This window comes from Carassius carassius, chromosome 12 (genome assembly GCF_963082965.1).
Source record: "Carassius carassius chromosome 12, fCarCar2.1, whole genome shotgun sequence".
Classification (NCBI taxonomy): Eukaryota; Metazoa; Chordata; class Actinopteri; order Cypriniformes; family Cyprinidae; genus Carassius; species Carassius carassius.
In genome coordinates, this window is record NC_081766.1 from 21,224,054 (window position 1) to 21,240,222 (window position 16,169).

A 16,169-nucleotide genomic window follows, 5' to 3' on the forward strand; every position below is an offset into this window, starting at 1 on the left:
CATGAGATGCATTTATATTGTGCTGATTTATTATTACCTGTATTCCTGCATAAATGGAATGACATGCTCACTAATAAACAAAAACTTGCTTTTTTATTTTAAGTAGGATTGAAAAGCCCCACATAATTATAGTTTTGCCTAACTTTGTGCAGTTATCTGACACAGAGCCAACGTGTGATAGCTCAGGCTAAATTGTGGCAGGAACATATTGGCACACTTTTTGACTCAGTAGATTCTTAGAGCAGATCATTCTGAATGAATTGTTTTGAAAGATAAAAAGGTATATTTGATGAAAATGATTATGCTAAATTAAAAATAGAAACTTCAAATCAGTAAGTAAACGGTTTCAAAATCATTTGATTGATTGTGTCAGCAGATGGATATTAGCCTCTTTTCTTTGGTATTTGGTGTAGCAATAGCACATTAACCATTGGCCTATAAACAACAGGAGAATGTTTTAGTGTGTCCTGCTAGCCTCAGCGTTTTGTACACTCCATGCTGAGCTGTTAGCTCCCACATTTTTGCTCCTCTCATCGTATCACTATTTATGTTTAGACAAAAGAGCCCGATGGCCATCCATTTACTACAGCTCTACATTTGCCTAAATATAGTCAGCCCTAAAGCTTCTTACTGGGAGAACCCTCTTATAAGTTCCTTTCCTTGAATAGAGGCTGAGTATAGACCACACAAATATACTTAAGTGAAAATCCCTTGGAGGTATTTAATTCTAAATGAGTAATTACTGGGTTACAGTGTGTCTTGGTCTCGCGTGTCTTAGTAGCTCATCTGCACCTTGGCTTCGAAGCGAGTCGCACACAAAGGACTGAGAGCTGGGAGTAGCATCTTCTAGCCTGATAACGCAGAGCTTCCAGAGCTTTCTATTTCTCTGGGGCAACTAACCCGACACAGCCGCCAAAATGTGTGACATGGGGGGACTCGATAACTTGGTGGCCAACACGGCCTACCTAAAAGCCCAAGGGGGTGATGACAAGGAAATGAAGAAACGTCGCCGAAGTCTCTCTCTACCCAAGACAGACCAATGTGTGGCAGTCAGGTCATGTCTGGAAAAGGACTTTGATTCCCTCTGCGAAAAGCAGCCTATTGGAAAGAAGTTGTTTCGCAAGTACCTGGATCAAGCGGAGCCAGAGTGTAACGCTGCTGCAGATTTTCTGGATGATCTGACAGATTGGGAATTGTCAGAGGCCGCTGCCAAAGACAAGGCCCGTACAAATATCATCAACAAGTTCTGCAAAGATGGCTCCAAGAGCTCCCTCACCTTCCTGACTGGAGATGTAGCAGCCAAGTGCAAGGCGGTTACTGACAAAGATTTTGAGGAGGTGATGGGACAGGTGAAGGAGGCCACCAAAGAGTTCCTAAAAGGCAAGCCGTTTACAGAGTACCAGACAAGCGAATTATTTGAAAAGTTTTTGCAGTGGAAAGAGTACGAGAGACAGCCAATCACTGAAAAGTACTTTTATGAATTCAGGACACTTGGAAAGGGCGGTTTCGGAGAGGTAGGTTCTTTTTGTGAAGTCCAATCTATTAGCATACACTTTAAATGTCTTCCTTAACTAGGAGGTGTTAAAAATTTATGAATACTTTTCTTAAATACAAATCCAATCTCTCAAATGTAACTGAGTCAATCATATACGCTTCCAGGTGTGTGCAGTGCAGGTTAAGAACACCGGCCAGATGTATGCCTGCAAGAAGCTCTGCAAGAAGCGTCTCAAGAAGAAACATGGTGAGAAAATGGCCCTGCTAGAGAAGAAGATCTTGGAGAAGGTCAACAGCCTTTTCATTGTCAGCCTGGCCTATGCTTTCGACACTAAGACCCATCTCTGTCTGACAATGAGCTTGATGAATGGAGGGGACCTCAAGTATCACATCTATAACATTGGTGAGAAGGGTATCGAAATGAATAGGATCATCTATTATACAGCTCAGATTGCAACAGGGATCCTTCACCTGCATACCATGGACATCGTGTACCGTGACATGAAGCCAGAGAATGTGCTCTTAGATAGCCAGGGCCAGTGTCGTCTTTCAGATCTCGGTCTCGCTGTGGAGGTTCCTGTTGGAAAGACCATCACCCAGAAGGTGAGTTAATTGATTCTGTGCGGTGATCAGTATTGTTAAAGGCACCAGATAACAACTGAGTATGCCTGTGTAAGATAAATAGCATGGAGAGTCTTTCTAAAAGTACTAAAGGAGGTGAACAACTAAATCAATCAAACCAAAATAACACACTACCTAACATTACCTATTTTGTTCAATACCAATCCATAGTTATGCAAAGTTATTGAAGTAAACTATTGGACTAATCTAAAAATGACAAAAGCACTACTACTATTTATATATATTACTTATTTTAGACTACTACTACTACTACTACTTACTATCTAATAAACCTAAATGGACTATTCATTAGCTAAGTTGGACTAAACACTTATGTACACTGGCACATACCTTTGAGCTACATCCTTAGAAAACTGAAACAATTTATCATAACTGAACACAACCAGCCTATTCATTAATTAGTAAATTAATTGAATTTATAGTTAAGTCATTTTTCTAAATTAGTGAATCAACTTGCAGAACACTTGGATGCCATCACAGACCACAAGTGGTCCTCAGAACACAGTTTGAGATCACTGGTTTAGTTAAAATCTTTGTTTATGTTTAGCAGTCCTTGAATGCCATTAGGACTTTAGAGATTTTCAGTAAGTAGAGACCTTAGATTGTTTGTTTTTACATGGTAAATCAGGATTACTGCCGTGTTAGCGTGGTATATCAACCTGAGTACAGCTACACAAGTTAACATATCCAAAGAAAGCATAAAGAAGTGATACAAGGATCAGTTAGCTGCAGTGTCCTTACCTGCACCCTAGGCTCATTGTCTCTTTATGCTTTTCTGTAGGTAGGGCACTTATAATTGTGATTTGGAGGATTGTTCATTGAGTTATATTATACATTATATTTATTTTCATTAAATTATATCATTATTTTATAGTATTCATTTAATAATCTGCTCTGCACTGAAACTCTGCTTTAGCTCCCAACTAAGCAAAGATCAGGTTACTTCAATAAATTGGAAGCTCATTCAATGAATTATGCCATAGATAACAAAAATCTGACCAATTAAATTACTCAATCAGATGTTAAGGGCTCATTACTGAATTCAAAGTACTTCATATTTCAACACAACACAAATTAGGTTAATCGAGCCGTAACATTTTTCCCAGAATTTGAAGGCGTTATTTAACTAAATGGTTTAAAATGTTAGAAGCTAAAGTTGTAATGACAGGTTACCTTTGTAAAGATAGATTGTAAATGATAGTTATAGCAAAAGGAGTATACAACCTCCATCAAATTTTTCCTTAACTTTACTACTTTTTTTTTTTTTTGCAATTCATATCTTCATATCATATTTCTAATGCTCACACTGGACAAAATGAGGTTGCATACTCCATGCTATCCTTCATGATTGGTTAATTTTTGATATATTGTCAAATGTCAAAATTAAACAACTTTCTTGCAGTTACCTATAAGCTTATTATCCCGTGCCCTTCTTGAGTCCTCAATGCAGGTTGAAACCCAAGCTGAACCACCAGGGGTTTGGTTGGCTTTACACTCCTGATCCTCTTAGGTAGAATTACACAAATCTGTCTCTGATCAGACAGCCAAAGGCTTGGAAGGCACTACAGTTTATATTTGTAGCATGAATTTTATATGTTTGAAGGCTCTGTGTTTATCACTGCTCTTTGCTGTCATTTTCTTGTCTTTCTTGAACTCTTTATTGACTGTTATTGAAGCCCTAATCTTCTTGACATTTCACAACTTTAAAGCCACGACCCAGCAGTTTAATTTATCTAACTACACACACTATATGCACAAAATATAGCTTTAGTGTTCTGAAGGTCTAGTTCATTCTTACTTAGGTAATCTAATTATGTTAGTCTGGCACAATGACCGTGCTTCTTTTCCCATGTAATCACTACATTTTATAGTAGTGCATAAAAAGTTCTCTGCATTTCTGGAGGGTTTTCCACTTTTTCCTGCTTAGCATTACACTAGGATAGATTATTTATCCAAAAGACAATGCTTTTGTCTGGAACATCTAAGTTATTACGTTGTGCTGTTCTAACTATTATCATGTATTAAATCCCATAAAAATATGTTTAAGCCCCATAGTGATGTGTCTTGAAGCCATGCAATTAAATTGAAGAGCTCTGCTGTTAGATTTGCCATATAGTTATTAATGAGTAACTCCAGATGAAAGCATCTTTGTACACAAAGGTACACTTGTGCATTTGAGCCTAAGAAAAGATGTCTTTATATAACCAGACTGTCCACTTCATCACAGTGGATTCTTGGCACATGACTCCTGACAGGTAGTAGGGGATTACAATTAAGCTTCTTTTTGGCAAAGAGAGGAAATGAGGTATGAGCAATAGATAGGGTAATACTTACTACTCTAGTACTGTCACCTTGATAAACACCTGTGACAAACAGATATACTCCTTAAATCATCAGAGTTTCATATAGAGGGGTGGTTTTGCATCTTATTAAATCAATTTCCCACAAGAAATTATGATGTGTCCCTCAAACCCTTTGGTTCTCTTTTCACAGGCTGGAACAGGTGCATATATGGCACCTGAAATCCTTACTGAAATCCCATACAGGACATCAGTTGACTGGTGGGCCCTTGGCTGCAGTATCTATGAAATGGTAGCTGGCTACACCCCATTCAAAGGTCCTGAAGCCAAGAAGGAAAAGGTGGAGAAGGAGGAGGTACAAAGGCGCATCATTAACGAGGAACCTAAGTTTGAGCACAAGAACTTTGATGCCCCCACCATAGACATCATCAAGCAGTTCCTCAAGAAGAAGATTGATGAACGTCTTGGCTGCAAGTAAGTCTATCCCTCTTAACCTCCTGAATCAGTGTGATCGGACGTGTTAAAGCAGGATATGTGGACCCTACCCAGTATGAAACAATATTCCACAATATACCACAATATTCTTTATTAGTATTCAAGTTAGCTGTTGTATCAAATGTGTATGCTTTGGCAAAGATTATTTTCTAGGTCTCTTGGGGAATAAAAACCTATATGGCCAAAATTCTTGATTGTCTTGATCCAGATAGTGGCAATATTGTGAAAGGCTTTTTGCACATTGCCAGGGTGTATAATTGTTACTTGCTATATTCACAGGAGTGATGATCCCAGAAAGCATGAATGGTTCAAGTCCATCAACTTTGCTCGTTTAGAGGCCGGCCTTATCGATCCACCCTGGGTGCCCAAACCCAATGTTGTCTACGCAAAGGATACCGGTGACATTGCTGAGTTCTCTGAAATCAAGGGTATTGAGTTTGATGCAAAGGATGAAAAGTTCTTCAAGGAGTTTAGCACAGGTGCTGTGTCCATTGCCTGGCAAAAGGAGATGATTGACACTGGACTCTTTGATGAGCTCAGCGACCCCAATCGGAAAGAATCATGTGGTGGTTTCGATGATGATAAGAAATCGGGCACTTGCACACTTCTGTGAGAGGACCAATCCAGCCACCCAGGCCAGAATTCACCAGCAAAGGCATTCAGTGGCATCGCTGTGCTATGTGTTGAAGAAGAGTGGACCTTGACTGAAAAGAGATGGGATGTTAGTCCATTGTAGTATAGAAGGAGACTCTTTTTACTTCATTTGCACAGCCACGTGGTCTGAGAAACACTATGGACCATCCATGATGAGGTGGAATACGCTTTGGACCAGTCAGGGAACTTCTTCTCCGCAGTTCCTTTATGTCTCGTGAAGTAGTCAGCCTCCTATACAACAGGGGGTGCAAGTAAATGTACTATTCCTTATTGAGAAGATGCTAGAAGAGTAGAGGACTAAAGGCCACCTAAAGACACTTTAAGTTTTCGATGTAACAATAGCAACTAAATGTAATCGGAAGCAATTCCCAAGAAGCAGCGGCTTGCATTTCAAACATCTACTGCCTTGCCAAATCACAGTTTATTTGTGGATTAATTCACGGTGTACTAGTGCACAATTGGCATCTGTACACATATTCGTTGTAAGACTTTAAGAAGGTCAGGCCCTGACGGAATCTGCAGAGTTCTTTATCATTTTATAGAATTCAGAATTCTGTGGAATGTACTACAAGCTAACGGGTAGCTGAAAGCAAAAATAAATCAGACAAATTCCATCTATCTACCAGTCTATTTTCCAAACCGTTTATCCTAAGGTTGCATGGTTACTTGAGGCTATCCCAGCATCTCAAGCCATAGGCAGGGAAAGACTAGTCCATCAGGTGGCGAAATTTGTGAAAATATGTAAAAAAATTATTGTGAAGGATGCAAAAATGTTCCAATTCTGAAGAAATCTGAACAGATTCCATTTGGGCCTGCTTGTGACACAGGTAAACATCTTCATGCTAACAAAGTGCATTTGAATGAATGGTGTGATTGTTCAACAGAGCTCTAATGATCTCTGTTGTAGAAAGTCTCACACCAGTAGGTAACACATGACCTCCATGCTTAATATCTTTGTCAGCAAGGCTTTTCTGATTCCTCGCCTAGATTTTTAAACAAATGTTGTGTATAAATATGTACATATAAATATGAATTAATAAATCAATATATATTAGCAGCTCTGAAAGATTATAAAACCAGAGCTTGGTTGTTTAGCATTTAAAGGTAGTTCACTTTGTGTTTTGTTATCATATCCCATCATGACAGTGTTTAAGATGTAGGCTACAAATGAAGAAAGCCTTCCTTTACAGAAAAATTTAGCTGAAAGAGATCATTGCTCAAGGGTACAAAGAGAGGGTTTTGGCACTGATACATTTGCTAAATCCTCACAAGTTGTGCTATGTAACTAAAGCAAGAGGTGGAGGTTATGCCCTCTTCCAGTCTTCAGTGGAGTTGCTTCTATGATGCTGAGCAAGAGCAAAACATTTTTAATTCGACATAAAATGGACCAAACTATAAGAAATGAATGAATTATTGTGTCTTTGCCAGTGTTGAGTTCTTAGGCTACTGTAATAACGATTAAATGTAATTGTATGTAAGGCTTGAGAATGATTCTAAATAGACATTTCAGTTATTCAACAGGGGCATGGATTCAAAATTTGTCAATAAAATGTTTCTTTCTTTTACATATTTATTTCTGAGCTTTTCCTCCTCCTGACTCAGACCTCCGCTATTATTTCTGGTTTGAATGTGTTTTTTCCTTGTTTTTACTATTACATGTTCATGAGATAAGTGAATCTGAAGATGAATCTCTCACATAATGCTTGATGAAAATGTAACCGCATGTTGCAAGCTAAAAAAAAAAAAAATCTGTACAAGAGTCAAAACCTAAAAATATTCTCCAGATTAAGGAGTCAAATCACAGACTGCCTGAGAAGTTCTGGGCTGAATTCAGAACACCACACTTATCGTGTAAGGCGATAATCTAGTTTATACTCGCGTACTTAAATCAACCTCTAATCCTTGTACCTCCAGTCCGATTTGCTCAACCAAGACAAGTCAGTCTCACCAGACTCACCAATTTTCCACTATGTTCTTCCCTCATCTTAGAAGAGTTGATGTATACCTCTCCTGTCTCAATGCATGCACTCAATCGCTGTAGCTCTGGCAAAACACTTCCATGTTTTCCTTATTTAAAGACAGTTACATGAGTAGTTACACGAGTAAGTATGGTGACACAAAAAATAAACAGTGGCGATTTACTAAGCGGATAATGACTATAATGTATGTCGCAGCACTTCGACCGTTCAGGAGTGATGATATTACTGCGCCGAGAAAAACGGTGGCGTTTTCCTTTAAAGACTGTTAAATCACTTTTGAGCTTTATTAGGCAAAGTACATGTAGATATGGTGTGCATAATACAGTTAATATGCATGGTCTGCTAATGATTGAGTTTTAATGGAGAATACTAGTAAGTCAGAAAATTATTTAGACAGTAAAGCTAGACCCTGTTAAACCAAACAGATCCTACTCCTCCTTACAGTATGTGAAGCAATATCCTCTAATGCGGAAAATAAGCTTATGAGTGTAAGAAGCAGTGTTAGTGAGAGTGTCCTTTCACGTCTATAGGTAAAAATAATTGCTGATGTGTTATGAAAGCATAATTGGAGTTTTTATTTTTGGTGTGATTGTCAATAGTTAGGAGTTTTCACTTTTACCATCACAGTTCCCAAAATATGATAATCGACTGTAAAATTTCCTGAAACATAAACTTTTTTTTTCTGACCAGAAAAAGAAAAGAAAAAAGTAAGCAGTAATAATAACAATGTTTTAAAATATGTTAAGTTTGTGCTAAATAGGTGACAATGCAGTGATAACCTGACACGTTGGCCAGCTTAAAAGATCATCTGTTTACAGACTGAAGCAGATTCCCATGGCAGTGGTCAACTAAAGAGTTGAGGTAAACTGCTGATTTATTGATATTGATAGCTGCTGGCAGGAACAGACAGAGCTATGTTTGTTTGAGCACTGTGACATGGTTAAGGTAAACGAATATGACATTATGGCACCAAACACATGATTCAGTGTAAGAAAGAGAATAGGTTCAAATGTACATACAAAAAAAATGCTACTCAACACAATTGTAATTTTGAAGTTCTACCATTTTTTAGCAATAAATATATTTCCTGTCAGACAACTTTGTCCTATCGCCATCATGTGGTACATTCAGGATATTACAGACGATCTAAAAACAACCATTTACTTGTTTTCTTTTTATTTGTCAAAATAGCATCTGTACCAAGATGTTAAATGGCTCTTAAGGCATCTGCATGAACAAGGATCCATGCAGAGGTTATGAAAAGCATTTAAGTAACAAATTTGTCTCTTTACGTATTTCATATCTTAAAACGGTCAAATAATTCCACTTTTTTAACATAAATCTTATAGCAATATGACAAGATGATCATTAAATATATTCACACAGAGCAACACAAACACAAAAACACCAACTAAGGATTAAGATAGCGACTAACCCGTCTCATAAATCACAATGTAAACAAAATCCCTTTAAGGGTTCAATGTAATTGGTTAAAGAATTCAAAACATCTAGGGAATGCGAGGCCAACAGTTAAACTACAATTGCTCAGTGACACTCATGCCTTCTAGACAGAAGACTAAACGGGGATCCTGTGAAGACATGGTGAGTGGGAATCATTAACAATAATCAATCAGTCATGCCTGTCTGTGGAGAGTTCAATTAGGACCTTGAGACCTGCTGAGGACCAGCAGGACATACAGAGGAGGGCTTAAAAGGAGAACAGGGACAACAGGAAGAAAAGTAGAGCATGTTAGCGTCCACACCAGCAGATGTTTTATTCGGTCACCAGGACCTGAAAGGTGACTCGACCGAGAAACTTGTCACGCTCGTCGTTGTTCTTGAGGTTGGAGCCCTCTACCTTGCACTCTACAATCAGTTCAGAGTTGTAGTCTTCCTTCTTAAGCAACAGCTTTACAGCAACCAGAGGCTGAACATAGCCTTCCTATAGATGACCAGAGACAGAAAAACTGAGGTAATAATGTGCATTTCACTATATACACAAATTAGGATCTAAAACCATATTATTGTACTATATAGCATATAGTATCCTTCATTGGATTCTCTTTGACTGCAGAAGATTTGATGATAGATGATGATCTATTTATTTATTTCAAACAAAAAAATGTTTTGCTTCACAATTAGTTGATGAACTGTGTCATGTGGATTATTGTGATGTTTTTAACAGTTGTGCTCTCATTTTTACAGCAACCATTCACTACAGAGGATCTATGGTAAGCAAGTAATGTCATGCTAAATTCAGATAAATACTCAAACTCATCTACATCAGTTACAGCCCAAGTGAGTCAAATTTCAGCAAATTGTATTTATTTATTTATTTTGGTGAGCTATTCAGCTTGCGCTGAGCTCTATACTTACATGTGTTTTTTTCCCATAGTAGGGAAAGTACATCCTATCAATAGTTCCCTCATGGGGAAAATACTGCATCTGGAGAGGTTTCTCACCCTGAAGAGGAAGCAGAAAATACGATCAGACAGCTGAAGACAACAGACTGTGACTGGTTGAGAGTGGTTGATGCCTTTTCATGTAATTATAACAATTAATATAAATCATCCATGACATACACAGCGGCTGCAGTGTAAAAATACATTTGGATGCAGTGCATAATACAGTATATCCCAGCAAGAGACAGAAAAAGCAGACTGCTGCTTTGGAGAAAACAAGCACTAGAAGTCATGCTGCTGCTTTGCCATGCTAAATTAATTACTATTTGTTCAATAGCCATCTTTGTTGATCAAAAGTATCTGAAATTATTCAGATGGTAACCACTGTGATAATGGACAGCGGGTTCTGATTAGGGATGCTGCATGAGATTTCAGTGCCATATCAACCAATATTACAGATTTTTTATGTTCATTTGTATTGATTGTGGTTGGATATTTAGGCCCAATCCCAATTCTACCCCTTAGCCCTTCCCCTTGGTGTCTCGATTCTCATTTGGTTGGAGGGGTAGGGGTAAGGGGAAGGGCCAGATAGCCCTTCAAACGAAGATTTTTCGGGCCATACTTCATACGAAGGGGTATGAATTATCTAGGCAACATGGCTGTTACAGCGAACAAAAAGCTTTTTTGGCATAAATAAAGATTTTAACGAAAAGTTATCATTCGTTTTATGTTACATTCAATTGTGAGTTCATATTAATGGTCATGTTACTCAAAGAAATGTTTGCAAAAAAATCACTAGTGGGATAACTGCCCTAGACATTGATGGGGGCTAATCCCCCCAATAATTAGAAATCGCTAAACCATTTTCTCAAATATTGCCTATTCGAGAGAGAAAAGAGAGAGAGAGAGAGAGAGAGAGAGAGAGAGAGAGAGAGAGAGAGAGAGAGAGAGAGAGAGAAATGAAAGTTGCGTGTATTCGCGTCTGTGCGTTTATCTTTATTTAAAAACAGCGATTGTATCCTCTCGTCGCTGGAAAATATAATGTAGTGATTCAGTATATAAACTGTATTTAATAAAAGTCGTGGAGCAGCGTTGACAAGTTTATTTTCTCCTGGATGTGTGAGCTGCGCGATTTCCGATATGTGTGTGTGTCATTAAGCAGCTCATAAATACAGAACGATAATTAAAGGCTCTAATAAACACCAGCACACCAGGATATGTGTGTATTGTGAGAGCTAGACGACGAATGATGACGTGTGACGGCATAGTAGTGGTGTCCCATACCTTAGGGGAATATTTTCTCCCCTAGCCCTTGACACTCTGTTTCAAGGGATAAGGGGAAGGGGTAGGCGGCGGGGTAGGGGAAGGGGAAGGGGTATAACATAGAATTGGGATTGGGCCTTAATTGTGCAGCTCTCTACTGTATACTTTGCTACCATCTAACGCTCACTTGAAGTCAATTGATAAAACACTAATCATTTAATAACACTGTAATGTCATCTTTAGCAAATCTAAAATTGACTATCCATTTTTCACACTGTGCATAATAATGTTGCCTAAATTCATAATGATTGATGAGTTATATTTAGTTTATTTCATTTAGATTATATTAAATATATATATTGGGGTGCATCCCTAATTCCGACAATAAATTCTTCAAAATAATTGTATGTTGTGGCTTGCAGAAAATTTGAGGTAAGGAATGATAAAGCATATAAGAGACATGCTCAATCACACTAGAAGCAAACTAGGATAATGAGTGAGACCAGACATACAGTGATCTTACCCATCACTTTACAAAGTTCAACTGGCAGAATGCAATAGAGACATGAGAGATAAAGAAAAAAGGGAGGGAGAAAAAAAAAAATAAAACACTCTTGAGAGAGGATGGACTAACATTTAGAAATCCAAGCAGGAAACACAACAACATTTAATTCAAACCTTAAAGCTGAAATCCATAAGAAAAGTCTGAATCACTGGCAATTACAAACACCCAACAGGTTCTGCTCCTACAGTGACCTTTGCAATGGCCAAAACAATGATGATAACAGAATGTGGTTAAGTAGAAGGGAATTATTGGAGAATACTTAGCAGGAAGGTCATCTGCAGGCCAAGCATGGACCTTAATTGTGATAACTCTGAGAAACAGCCAGCGTGGGATCTTAATCTCTTATAGTTGTGTTGAGGCATGTCTGCTTTTTTTAGTTCCGTTTTCTAAAATTCTCTTACAAATTGCAGCTTTAAACCACACACACAAAAGGAAAACACCACAAATACAAAGATATAAATTATATATGAATTTTTATATAGCTCACAGTATCTTTATAACAATATCTTAAATCATTCTTTAATTGTAATCCATATTAAACAGGTCTAGAATTGTCACCTTTGATGTGCAGTTGATGTATGGATCTCCAGCTGGCTTAAGACCAATGATCTGAGGGTTAAGAATATCACAATATCAGCTTGATTCACCCTCAGTCAGTCAGTAAGTCGATATGAATACCCAGACATTTTTACTCTTGAAGAAAATAGTTTGATTATGCATAATTCACGTTGAATTACATGCTGTTGTATACACAAAATACAGTAATATTGTGAAATATCACAATTAACTATTTAGTATTTTAATGTTTTAAAATGCAATTTGATCCTGCGGTGGCAAAGTTGCATTTTCAACAGCCATTAATCCAATATTTAGTGTCACATGATCCTTCTGAAATCATTCTAATATGCTGATTTGGTGCTCAATAAACACTTATTATTATTATTATTATTATTATGATCAATGGCGAAAAACAGTTGTGCTGCCTAATATTGTTTTTGTGGAAATCATGATACAAATTTTAAGGTTTCTTTAATGAACAGAAACTTCAAAAGAACAGCATTTATTTGAAATAGAAACACATCTGTAAAATAAATATCTTTGTCACTTCTGATTAATTGAATGCATCCCTGCTCGATAAAAAAATAAATGTATTTAGAACAAATCATACTGACCCCAAACTTTTGAACAGTAGTGAATGTGAAGTTACTCACCCTATTCATCTTGACAATAACACATGGCTGTCCTTTAGCATAGCCATAGGTGGTGTCCTCCATCCCAGAGCAACGCTGGAGTAAACTCCTCCTGAACTGACACACCTTCTTCTGAGGTTCCTCATCCTGCTCAGAGTACTGACCCGCCATACACAAGTCATTTTTGGCTTGTTCGGAGTCATTATACCCTGGAAACAGAAAATAGAGGAACTATAAATATATGCATCCAGATGATAAAGTATTAAAAAAAGATAGAGAGGCAAAGTGTAGAGCACTTACGATGCAGAAACGATTCTAGATGCTGGACATACTGGTCATATTGAAGAGGTTCTGATCTGTTAAAAACTATATTCAAAGAGTTTGGTCTGATAGCCAACCCTGCGGAAAAAAAAGAAAGAAAAAGGTTAGATACAATTTTAACACTGTTTAATTAATAATAACTCAATGTTTGCAAAACTAAAAAAAGTACCTGGGGATGCAACCCGATCTCGATACTTTGGTGTGTCGTCATTCAGTGTCTGAAGCATCACCCACATAGTGAAGATAAACATGGCAACCAAGAAGCCATAGAAGACCAAGTAAAACAGGAGGATGAGACCTGAAACACAGTACCTTAGAAAATAATTTGTTGCTAGGCAGAAATAAATTAATCAGGCCCTGCTAAAAAGCATAATATTTAAATCCTTCCATGCAACCAAGCACAACATTTTGCAGGGTCTCATATAGAGCTCATTTTAATCTGACACGTGTCATTTGCTATTTTATCCAATATATTCAGTCTGATTGGTCAATCGCAGATTTAATCACAGATTATTATTTGTTTTTATTATTTAATTAAAAATACACTATGCAGTCTTTTAATAATAATAATAATTTTAAAAAGTTATCAATGAGATGGTACATAAATATGCATCTTCCAGACATTACCCAAGCATACTAAGAAAACACTTATAATAAAATTCTATATTTTCAGATGTCGGGAAGGAAATTGCATACTGTCAGTCGTGTGACGGTGTCACGTCATATTAGTTCCAAGAGCAAAGTAGTATCTCCACTCTCCAGCAACTGTGGCGCGCGAGTGGAGCGAGTAAACGGACAATGCATCATTCAAAACAGCAAACCTCCAGGGACAAAATCTGTTATTTGTGTGACCTGTGTGCATGTGTGCACTGGTGCCTTGAAACACATTAATCTGCACAGAAGAGCCGAACTGAAGCACAACCGAAACAATGTTTTCCCGCAAAACACATGTACGTTTTTAACCCCTAGAAAGCCAAAAGGTATTGTAAAGCATTAGTTCAGTTTTTTAATGTGTGTATATATATATATATATATATATATATATATATATATATATATATATATATATATATATATATATATATATTCATTCACCGGTAGTAGAATACTGTTATGTTTCCATGCAGCAGTTGATCGGTGTCGCATGGAAAATAATCAGATGTGTCATTTGCGAAAACAAAATCCATTCAGATTCCCCACAGGCCTGAAGACGTCACGGCGCTCAGCGACGACACTTTGATGTTACCGACCGCTACCATTCAGCTCTTTCTTCAAAACCAACAAAAATGGGTTTCTAGACAATCGAGGTCGTTATTTTGACTATGTGAAAACGATTCATTCTGCGGGCCTTTAATATTTTAGGCTGGTTTTTACTGCCAAGACAGTCCGATGAATTACAGACATAATGGGCTTTAAATAAGGAAGGACAAGAGAAGGTTAATAACACTAGCATTCTCTCACGTTAAGCAGTAAGCGCAGTTTCTCACAATATCGTTGTTTTAAGGACAATATTATGAAATCTGTGCACAAGCGTTTTTGGTTGCTAAATAATGTAAACAAAGACTTGTTTTGAAAAATAACCCGTTACGTAGATTGAAAAACACACTACCAGTCTGAAATAAAAAAAATGTTTGCCACTCAGCCAGTGTCTAATGATGTTAGCGTCTACAGAGGCTCCTTTTCACGCCGAGAAAATAAATAAATAATTACCATAATGACACGCGCAACATGGACGTAGTCCTTTCGTTGCATTTTAAAACCTAAAAAAGAACACTTTAAAATGAATGACATTAAGGACTGCTGCCGCTTCTAATTTTATTTAAATCCTCATATTGATTTCCAGATTTGAGATTTTTTTCTCCATCATTTTACACGAGATGATCTACTAAAACCTGGAGATGATGAGTGTTGAGCAACATATTTATCTCTGTAGATCATTCAAAACACACAGACAAGAGAGGACACTAAATTGATGTCATCAATGAAATAGTTGATGACATCAAGGTGTCGGAATGGGTCTTATTTCATGACCCTGAGGGGGTCTTCATGTTTTAGATGCTTGAGGCTGAACAGTTTCTGCAACAAAATCCGCCTTATAAGGTTATTTCTGTAAGCTGCACATTTCATCACTCGCATGAATGCTGTGAATAGAAAGCCCTTCATAGGTTTTGTGTCGACTCACCCCAATTGTTTGCAGTCCGTCCAAAGAATTCTCCAGTTCTTGGATTATAGATCACGTCTTTCCAGTTGCTCTCGGGCTCCTTGCCCTCCGCTGGTTCTTCGTTTTTTTTAGACATGCTGGTGCAAATGATGAGAGAGAGACTGAGTGTGATGATGTGACCTGGTCTGATGAGGCTGAACTCAGTGGGCTTATGCCCTAATGAAAGAGCGAAAAACCTCTGGCGTCTCCAAATATACTGCAACGCACCTGATTCTATACTAGTCCCACAAACCGAACCGACAGCAGCACGTTATGCTGTGGGGGAGGGAACGAAGGGGGGAGCGGTATTGCGCATGCGTAAACTGTGCGACCCTAAAATTGTTAGAAATAGATTGTGAATTTTATACGGAGAATATGGGTTGCTTTTTTATCTTTTAATTTACTACATTGCAAGGCTAAAATGAACCTAAATTGAGCTAGACATTAAACATACAAATCTCGTTCATTTTAAAAACACTTTTACACACAAATGATAACTATCAAAAGGTAAATATTTATTAAAAACAAGAGAAAACAGTCAAAAAGTAACATACATGTAAGAAGAAATGCTGAAAATTATGGCATTAACAGCTACAGAGTTAATAAATAAAGCATTGAACATTTGTTGAATATAACTCTTAAAATCAATTTTGACTTTTTTGTA

The 16,169-nt window shown here is 37.5% G+C and overlaps 3 protein-coding genes across 3 annotated transcripts in view; 2 read left to right on the forward strand and 1 right to left on the reverse strand.

Moving 5' to 3' along the window:
* Nucleotides 1-16,169, forward strand: part of LOC132155091 (5'-3' exoribonuclease 1-like) — a 77,479-nt gene that overhangs the window by 17,248 nt on the left and 44,062 nt on the right. The gene's annotated exons all lie outside the window — the stretch shown is intronic.
* LOC132155092 (rhodopsin kinase grk7a-like) lies at nucleotides 749-6,011 on the forward strand. The gene is made up of 4 exons (XM_059563880.1): nucleotides 749-1,514; nucleotides 1,660-2,097; nucleotides 4,630-4,910; nucleotides 5,211-6,011. Exons 1-4 carry the CDS (start codon nucleotides 918-920, stop codon nucleotides 5,542-5,544), a joined length of 1,650 nt encoding a protein of 549 aa, XP_059419863.1. The 5' UTR covers nucleotides 749-917; the 3' UTR covers nucleotides 5,545-6,011.
* Nucleotides 8,724-15,766, reverse strand: LOC132155089 (sodium/potassium-transporting ATPase subunit beta-3-like). Its single transcript, XM_059563875.1, has 7 exons — nucleotides 15,488-15,766; nucleotides 13,475-13,603; nucleotides 13,285-13,383; nucleotides 13,006-13,193; nucleotides 12,353-12,403; nucleotides 9,941-10,027; nucleotides 8,724-9,506 (listed from the first exon to the last, which is right to left on the reverse strand). Exons 1-7 carry the CDS (start codon nucleotides 15,600-15,602, stop codon nucleotides 9,339-9,341), a joined length of 837 nt encoding a protein of 278 aa, XP_059419858.1. The 5' UTR covers nucleotides 15,603-15,766; the 3' UTR covers nucleotides 8,724-9,338.